At 34.0% G+C, this 8,530-nt stretch overlaps 2 protein-coding genes across 3 annotated transcripts; one reads left to right on the top strand and one right to left on the bottom strand.

Annotated features, from left to right (window-relative positions):
* The first annotated feature begins 2,709 nt into the window (after positions 1-2,709).
* LOC124847755 (equilibrative nucleotide transporter 3-like) lies at positions 2,710-6,160 on the top strand. Of its 2 annotated transcripts, none has more exons than XM_047325315.2 (10): positions 2,710-3,028; positions 3,575-3,618; positions 3,713-3,817; positions 3,941-4,096; positions 4,181-4,324; positions 4,410-4,515; positions 5,020-5,192; positions 5,295-5,455; positions 5,578-5,836; positions 5,916-6,160. In XM_047325315.2, exons 2-10 carry the CDS (start codon positions 3,580-3,582, stop codon positions 6,021-6,023), a joined length of 1,251 nt encoding a protein of 416 aa, XP_047181271.2. In that variant the 5' UTR covers positions 2,710-3,028; positions 3,575-3,579; the 3' UTR covers positions 6,024-6,160. The 2 variants fall into 2 exon arrangements, with proteins under 2 accessions (XP_047181271.2, XP_047181270.2); XM_047325314.2 differs by having other exon boundaries at positions 3,570-3,618.
* Positions 6,161-6,519: 359 nt separating this feature from the next.
* LOC124847756 (putative GPI-anchored protein At4g28100) lies at positions 6,520-8,325 on the bottom strand. Its single transcript, XM_047325316.2, has 2 exons — positions 7,482-8,325; positions 6,520-7,012 (listed from the first exon to the last, which is right to left on the bottom strand). Exons 1-2 carry the CDS (start codon positions 8,286-8,288, stop codon positions 6,707-6,709), a joined length of 1,113 nt encoding a protein of 370 aa, XP_047181272.2. The 5' UTR covers positions 8,289-8,325; the 3' UTR covers positions 6,520-6,706.
* Positions 8,326-8,530: the final 205 nt, after the last annotated feature.

The raw sequence follows: 8,530 nt of genomic DNA, 5'->3' as shown, positions 1-8,530 counted from the left end.
TCCCTTCTACCATATGCTTTTTCTTTTCCTTTTCTTTTAATTTAATGGAAAATATTGCTCTGTGCTACCAAAAATTGAACTTTTACTCCTTTATAATCCATGCTATACCTTTTTATAACGTTTATGGGTTTTGGGTAGCTGCTAATGTAGTTAGTGTGATATAAAACCGGCGTTTAGTTACTATGAAGCTTAAATTAATTTTCAAAACAAAGCAATTTATTTGAATGTAATTATGGTGCTGGAGATCCAACATCAGAGATATGACCATGTAACAAAAAGAAAACAAATCAAAGTTTTGTAAGATTTAGTTTAGGTCCTGATTAGTAGCGGAGTAAATTTACTGAAGTATTGAAAAACTGGAAAAGAAAAGAAAAAGTCTTGAAATCCTGAATTTGTAGAAACACGACGAAAGATTCAAAAGAGTTCAGAAGAAAAAAAGAAGAAAGAAATGAGGCATCCGATAGAGGAAGAAAAAAAAGAAAGAAATTGAAAAATAATACAAATTCAGAAAAAGAATACAGAACAAAAAAGAAAGATATAGCAGACAATGCATGAGAGTAATGGTTCGACCTAAGAAAGAAAGATGTTTCAACATCAGTTTCAGTATCAATGTAAGAAAGGCTTAGTCAAAAAGTAGGAATTTTAAACATATTATAATAACTAATGTTAAAAGCTACTTTCAACATTGGTTTATCTTGAATAATTTCTGTCAAGAACAAGAAGTAAATATTTCCTTCGCATCTAAACCATTTATTAAAATTGATCAAATTTCATATAAATTTTGGCGCATGGTTAATTTTAATCCATTTGGCCAAAACTTAAAAGAGAGTCCCTCCTTGTGGTGATTTTATGATAATTATCTTAATCAAATGATCGTTGGTTGTTCTTTTCAACAAGTGACCATCTCTTTGGAAAAAAAAGACGAGCCTTGTTTTTTCTCTATTGTTTAAGCTTCTACACAACACATTTCTACGTAAGCTTCGTAGTTGAAACAAAATGATCTCATCTACAACTATAATGATACATTGGGATTTTAGTGTTGTTTTGGGACCCATAATATCACTTTCTTGATTTTTTTTTTCTTAAATTTGTTGGCATTGGTGTTATCATAATATACTTACCCAATTACCTATATATGTAGAATAGTCATCATACTTGAACAAGTTTTTATTTTTTCAGATCTCATAAAAAACTCAATAAATTTACCTATGATATGGAGTATTTAGAATAGAACCTACTATCCAATGTGTTGTCTTACCATGATCTAGGTCCCATTATGATAGAAGTTAGACATGCTAAAAAGGTTTCTCTCAAATTTTAAATTTTTGTCTATGGGGATTAAGGAATCTTGGCAGGTTAGCTCTGTGGGTCGTCCTATGTTTATATTACATAAAAATAAAAGGTAAAAGTTCGATTCAAGACCTAAACTAAAATTGATTTTAGAAATGTTCACTCCAAGCTTAATGAAGCAATGGAAAAATTAAAATACTATCAAATCATTGACAAAGATGGTAATTTGGAGGATCTAATCTTAAAGGAGGGGACAATGGTTGATATTGACACAACACTAGACACGAGGAAGAGTTTTGGAAGGCAAAATTGTATTCACCATTGCAAGGAGATAGAAATAAAAAATATTTCCATGCTAAAATTAAACATTCCATATTATCAAAATATTATGTTCCTTAACTCTCACGTCTTGATAATGTTATAATACAATAATACATTCCTCAAGCTGTTACTAATTTGACAAAAAAAAATTTATTCTTACATTTTTATAAAGTGAATAAGTTTTTTTTTCCTAGATGAATTTATAGTTAGTCAATCAAGTTTGTTAAAATAAATGGATGAATGAATTAAAAACTTTCTTTTATTCTTTTTTTTTTACAGAATTTTAAAATTCTATTGTCACCATTTATTTCCTCTAATGTGTTGTTTTGTTGTTGTTGTGTCTTTGTGAAAACGGTAGAAAGAATATTTAAATTCCTTAAGTTTCGACTCTTAAATTATATAAGATTATTAAGTGTCATATAAGTTCTGAATCGAGGTCTAAGAAAGATAAATACTAATAAAAAATAAGGATTGATTGCACAATTGTTATCATACGTGAATAAAATAACTTGTAAATATTATAATATTGTTGGACTTTAATGACATTTAAACTGTCATTATACATTATTTTCAATATTCTTTAAAAATATTTTTTTAAAGGTATCTTTAGATAATTTTCTAGATTCAAATATAAGAAAATAAATAATTTCATATTAATTAAGAAAATTAATAATTAATTTAATTTCGCTAATCTCAAATTAAGAAACATGATATTAAGGAAAAGAAATAATTAAAAGTACAATCACTATGAAATAGACAATCTTTTAGAGTTATATCATTAAATAAAGTAAAACTGGTTAAAAGACTATCATACATGACAACTTTTTACATCATTCATGTTACAGTTAACTCCTTTATTTGCACATGTTTTAAATAATTATCCATCTTTAACAAATAAAAAAACAAATTGAATTTGGAATTATTTTAAACTAATAATAATATATTACTTTAAAAAACAAAAGTGTGTAAGTGTGAACAAATGTGCAAGTTGATCCTCTTTAATGCCTACCTTATAATGAAAAAACATGTCTATCACACGCAAGTCCATTTTAATACTCATTCTCATCGATCTTTTTAAGATCCTCGTCATTGGCCAATTAAACTTTGCTAAAATTAGATGCACTGGCTTGGGCAATATCAATTTGAAGACTTAAAAGTCACACTGCGAAGAACACTGTATGAACACAGCATTAAAAGTTGAATTCAGATATGGAAGCACAACTTGTTGTCTTTGACATAAAAGAGAACACAAGCACAAGTATTTGACAAATCCATTTGAACCAATGGGCGTGACCACCATATGCTGCTTCCTTTGAGCCACTTCTCTTTCTGTCTTTCTCATCATTTCAGGGCAACGTCCAGTACTCTATAGGAAGCTCTTTCTCCCTTCAATATTTTCTTCATCTTTTCACTACAGGTAAGGTAGAAGCCATGCTATGCCAGTCCCTTACCTTATTTTTCCTCATATATTCTCCACAATCTTCTGTATGTCATAACTGGTAATTTCTTTCTGCATATATGGTGAAACAACGACTTAATGTGTATTCAAATTCCTGAAAACATAGACTAAATCGTTGGTCTCTCTTCATCACTCATCATTTGAAAGTTGAAGCTAAAGCACTGGCAGCCAATTGTCAAATTTTAATGTTTCACTATTGGTTGCAATATCTGCTACGCTGGAATTATTATATTAGGAGTGGTGGAGTGCTGATATGGTGAAACACATGCTTTGACTTAATTATAGCATGACTGATAATACCTGCAATATAAGATTTTATTATTGCTTTGAAAACATGTGTTAGACTTTTTAATTCTAGAAATATTTTAAATTATTCTATTTTTACTCCAAAAAAATGTGGTATCTGAGGTGGATTCGTATAGTTTATCTTCAATACGTCAAATAGATTATATCTACACATTGAAGCCTTGAGGTGATGAATATAATTTCTTGATTGAAGAGAAGCATCCATGGCAGGCATGAGCAGTGAGATTTCAACACGGCTGGAGGTTCGTACCTTGATCTATCTATATTACTGTTATTTCAACATAGAAACACAAAGAAATTCATTTTTAATCTTTACTTGTTTGGCCTATTGAATAGGGAAAATCTGCTGCAATAGTGGTTTGTTGGCTTCTCGGAAATGGATGCCTTTTTTCATGGAATAGTATGCTGACAATAGAAGATTACTACAGTTACTTGTTTCCAGTGAGTGATGCATACGTACTCTTATTCTTCATTATCTGACCTTATTCAACTGTTGTAATTGTTTTATAACGAATGGTCTTACACAGATTAGAAGTAATTTAATTTGGTGTTCTCTTTGTGCAGAAATATCATTCATCTAGGGTTCTTACACTTGTATATCAGCCATTTGCTGTTGGAACACTTGCGATACTTGCGTATAATGAGGCAAAACTCAATACACGAATTCGGAATATGTTTGGATATATACTTTTTTTCATAAGCACGCTGTTGGTGTTAATTGTAAGTCCTATTCGTTAATTTTAGAACTTGGATAATTGATTCCTCTGGGATGGTGCTGATTTATTTCCAACCAATCTGTCTTAGGTGAATTCGGCAACATCTGGTAAAGGGGGGCTTGGAATATTCCTTGCTATATGTGCACTAAGTGGTGCTTTTGGAGTAGCAGATGCTCATGTTCAAGGTGGAATGGTGGGAGACCTGTCCTACATGCAACCAGAGTTCATTCAGGTCAGCCTCTGTGATAAAATTATTATAAAGTTATGAAATATTCATTAAGCTCATGAATTCCTTTGCTATGGTTTTGTTGTTACAGTCATTCCTTGCTGGTTTGGCAGCATCTGGTGTATTAACCTCTGCTTTGAGGTTAATTACAAAAGCTGCATTCGATCATTCTAGTGACGGTCTCCGCAAAGGAGCAAGTAGGTTCAACTCTCCAATACCTCAAAATCAACTTTTTTGTTTCTCTTTCATTCCAAATTGATTATTGATAAATACTTCTATTGGTTGTGTAATATAAATACTACCAGAGTCTCACCAATGCTTCTTGATGTGTTTTATTTAAGATTGATAGTTATTTTATCGGCATAGCAAAATAATTCCTTTTGTTTTAGTAACACAATACTTCCCTTACTTTTCCGGTCCTCTGTCATTGTTTTTAGATACAGTAAGGGTTGGCTGTTTCTCATATAGTAACAAGTGAAGAACTTGTATGAAATATTTAGTACGACCATGTTATCACAATATATTGCACATTATGGATTTGAAGTTACCTTGCTGATCAGACCAGCAATGTCAATTTCTCTGAACTCATGTGATGGTGGTTGAATTCATGTTTGTCGTGACTGAACATATATAATTATGATGATTGTTGTCCTCACACCCTTTTAGGTACTGATCATTTCACATGTTATATAATTATGCAGTTCTTTTCTTTGCCATATCAACATTCTTTGAGCTCCTATGTGTTGTTCTCTATGCATTTATATTTCCTAAACTACCAATTGTGAAGTACTACCGTTCAAAGGCAGCATCAGAAGGATCCAAAACTGTATCAGCTGACCTTGCAGCAGGTGGCATCCGGACATTACCTGGAACAGTACTGTGTTCTCTCGTCCTTTTTACTCATCAATGCATCCCAAAACGTTTTCTTTGTTAAAAAAATAAAAAATCAGCTTATGCAAGGTTTACTCTTTTTCAGGACGAGGAAAATGCAAAAGATCCAGAGCGGAAGGGAAACAAGCAATTGTTATTGGAAAACATTGATTATGCACTTGATATGTTCCTAATTTATGTGCTAACACTGTCTATTTTCCCTGGATTCCTCTCGGAAGATACAGGATCACATAGTTTGGGTACATGGTATGTTCATTACAAAATAGCTTGATTTTGTGACTAGAAACTAAACAATAGGCCAAGATATTGATTCTGTGATTTTATATAACCAAATATAATGTAACAATTGACATGTCCGATTATTCCAGGTATGCTCTCGTCTTAATTGCTATGTATAATGTGTTCGATCTGATAGGAAGATACATTCCACTGATGAAATGCTTGAAATTGGAGTCCCGAAAGTTGATCACAATAGCTACTCTTAGCCGTTTCTTACTTATTCCAGCATTTTATTTCACAGCAAAGTACGGTGACCAAGGTTGGATGATAACGTTAACATCCTTCTTGGGGCTGTCCAATGGTTATCTCACTGTATGTGTCCTAACATCTGCACCAAAAGGTTACAAGGTGAGTGAGCTAAGTGTTAAATAGAGCCAGAAAACTTTGGTGTCTAGACATTAAAATTTTCTGTGTTTACTTTTGGTAGGGTCCAGAACAAAATGCCCTGGGAAACATATTGGTGTTGTTTCTTCTTGGAGGTATCTTTGCAGGAGTGACACTTGACTGGCTATGGTTGATAGGTAAAGGATGGTGAGATGAGGAGATCCAATTCACTCCAGATTACAGGAATGGTTCTCAAGAGTTCGTTCCTAGTAAAGCATTATAAGTGTATTCATATTCTGTTTTTTAATACTTTAAATTAATGAATTGGTTAATTTGGTTGTTTGATTCCTCATAAACTAGCAATCACAGGCATAATTAATTGAATACCCTCTTAGAACTTTAAAAAACTTCAGAGAGGAATGATTAAAAAAACATCATCCTACATTTTTGTTTCTGAAAGAAATGTTAAGCGCTCTCGAAAAAAGGACGAATGCAAAGTCGCTTTGCTTTCCTCGTGGTGGTCACACTCGCACCATGTACAGACAAATAATACATATTAGAGTGACGGTACTTGTACGCAATTCTTCACCTAATATTCCAACTTTTTATTCTGTACTATTTTAGTTTTCACTTTTTTAATTACTTCATATTATTTCTAAAAGGAATGCAAGATAAAGAATGGAAAACGATTAATAAAAAAACAAATATGTACAAATAATAATAATAATAATAGAGTGAGAGTTCAAAATTTACAGTGAGAAAGGACAAAACATTGGTTGCATAATTTTGTCTAATAGCTTCACGTGAAACCCAGATACATATTACAAACAAAATCGGGCAAAGAGAGGTCTAATAGGACCCTCTCATCTCGCAATCAAGAAGTGGACCCTTCAATCACAAAAAAACCAGAACCATCAGGAGCATAATCCAAACTATCCTCAACGGCCTAGATGAAACCTGGTTCGTCTCAAATTGCAGGGTATCAACGGCCAAGGGCATGTTGTCCTGGTCCGGACTACACTTTGATTCGTGTGGATGTGCGCTGTACATCACAGCTCGCAACACCGCCGAAACGGTTGGTATGTACGCCGTTTTGTTTCTTCCTAGCAGCCACGTCAGCGCCATCAATTGGCAGTCACGGTTGAACATCTTCTTAGCTCTCTCACTTTCACCCTCACTCTCCTTCTTACCCCCTTTCACCTGTTTCAAAATAAAACCAAACTTCAAAAAACTTACCAACAACAGACATTGGCTAGCTCAACCTTATTTTACACAAGTTAATCCTTTATGTTTTTTATATCAAATTATAATTATAATATAAAATTTGGAATACATTGAATCAATTTTGTGAGTTAATCTTTCAAAGTCGTTGCATTCTCTTTATATGTATCTATTAGCGATTAACCACACTCATATTATAATAAATAGATCTTATTTTTTTAACTTCAATTGTTCCTTTAAATTGAGTTATTACGACATTAGATATATTCCAATATGGTATTGGAGGTGGCAAGACATGAACATAAACTCTACCTTACACGCACATGGCAATGTCATTTTCGCAGGTCAACCCAAAATTAATTAGAATTCAGATGAAAAAAAAAATCAACGTTGCTTTATATGAGTTGATTTTAATCTTTATATAGGGAGAAGATGAAAAACGTGTGACCTTTTGTAGAGCGCTGAGGCATTGCGTGCAGCCAGCGTAAGAAGCGTTACGGCAATTCTTTTCCAGGTTCCGTACAACGGCGGTGGGGGTGGCGTTGTGGGTGCCGGAGACGTTTCGAACAGCGGTGATGTTGAACGCGTTGGGGCAGCTGAGGGAGGTTATCTGGTGGAGTCTGATGCCGCAGAAGCAGAGAATGGCGTCGCAGGTGCCGTTGGGTTGTGGGATTCGGATGCTCCGATTTCTTAGTGAGTCTTGGAGCGAGTTGACGCAATTCTGGGAGTCGTCGGGCATCATGGGGAGGTCTCCGGAGGGAGGTGGCGCGGCGGCGGATACTTCGAGGGCTGTTCTGGCGAAGGCCGCGAAGAGCCAGGCGGCAAGGACTGGACAGCAGCGGCTGCGGTCAAGGGTGGTGCCGCAGGCGTGGTTGACGCCGCCGAAGAGCTCGTTAGAGAGGTCGAGGCGGCAGATTTGAGAACGGGTTTGGGTCGGGTATGCGGGGACGGTGTTGAAGGACGGCGAGTCCCCAGGGTTCAGAGGTTGTGCAGCTGTGAACCATATTGAAGCCAAGAAAACAAGGCCTAGCACAGTGGAAGTGACGAACAATTGCATTTTCTTTGGTTTTGGAGGATTGGAAGTTCTTCTCTGCTGGTTGTCGTAGGAAGTGAAAATGGCGTACGAGGAAAAACAGAGGATTAACGATGTTTCGGCTATGATTTTTATGCATAAAAGGAGAAGATAGACTGAAATGAAATGAAAGATTAGGGATATCATGAAAAGACAAATACATTTATGAAAATTAAATTTCATCTTATTATTATAAATACAATTAATATTATTTATGAAAAATTATTTAACCATTGATGCTAAAAAATAATCATTTTTTTCTTAAATACATTTCGAAACTTTATTGATCTTTTTAGTTTTAATATAAATTTCAATACTAGTTTTTATTTTAATAATAATTATAATATTTATTTTTTGATTTATTGTTTATTGTTATAAGAAAAATGGAGACACATGTTTGATGGTACGTGTCTCCGCTAGTATTT

The sequence above is a fragment of the Vigna umbellata genome, chromosome 6, assembly GCF_029865625.1.
Source record: "Vigna umbellata cultivar VRB3 chromosome 6, Vumbellata_1.0, whole genome shotgun sequence".
Classification (NCBI taxonomy): domain Eukaryota; kingdom Viridiplantae; phylum Streptophyta; class Magnoliopsida; order Fabales; family Fabaceae; genus Vigna; species Vigna umbellata.
The sequence above is the reverse complement of the archived record's forward strand: the minus strand, read 5'-3'. Positions and strand labels throughout refer to the sequence as shown.

Bases quoted from the DNA above. Each gene is read 5' to 3' on its own strand.
- LOC124847755 (XM_047325315.2), top strand. From the start codon at position 3,580: ATGGCAGGCATGAGCAGTGAGATTTCAACACGGCTGGAG. The intron at 3,619-3,712 runs GTTCGTACCTTG...CCTATTGAATAG, and splicing joins AGATTTCAACACGGCTGGAG to GGAAAATCTGCTGCAATAGT. The intron at 3,818-3,940 runs GTGAGTGATGCA...CTCTTTGTGCAG, and splicing joins ACTACAGTTACTTGTTTCCA to AAATATCATTCATCTAGGGT.
- LOC124847756 (XM_047325316.2), bottom strand. From the start codon at position 8,288: ATGAAATTTAATTTTCATAAATGTATTTGTCTTTTCATGATATCCCTA. The intron at 7,013-7,481 runs GTCACACGTTTT...ATTTTGAAACAG, and splicing joins GCCTCAGCGCTCTACAAAAG to GTGAAAGGGGGTAAGAAGGA.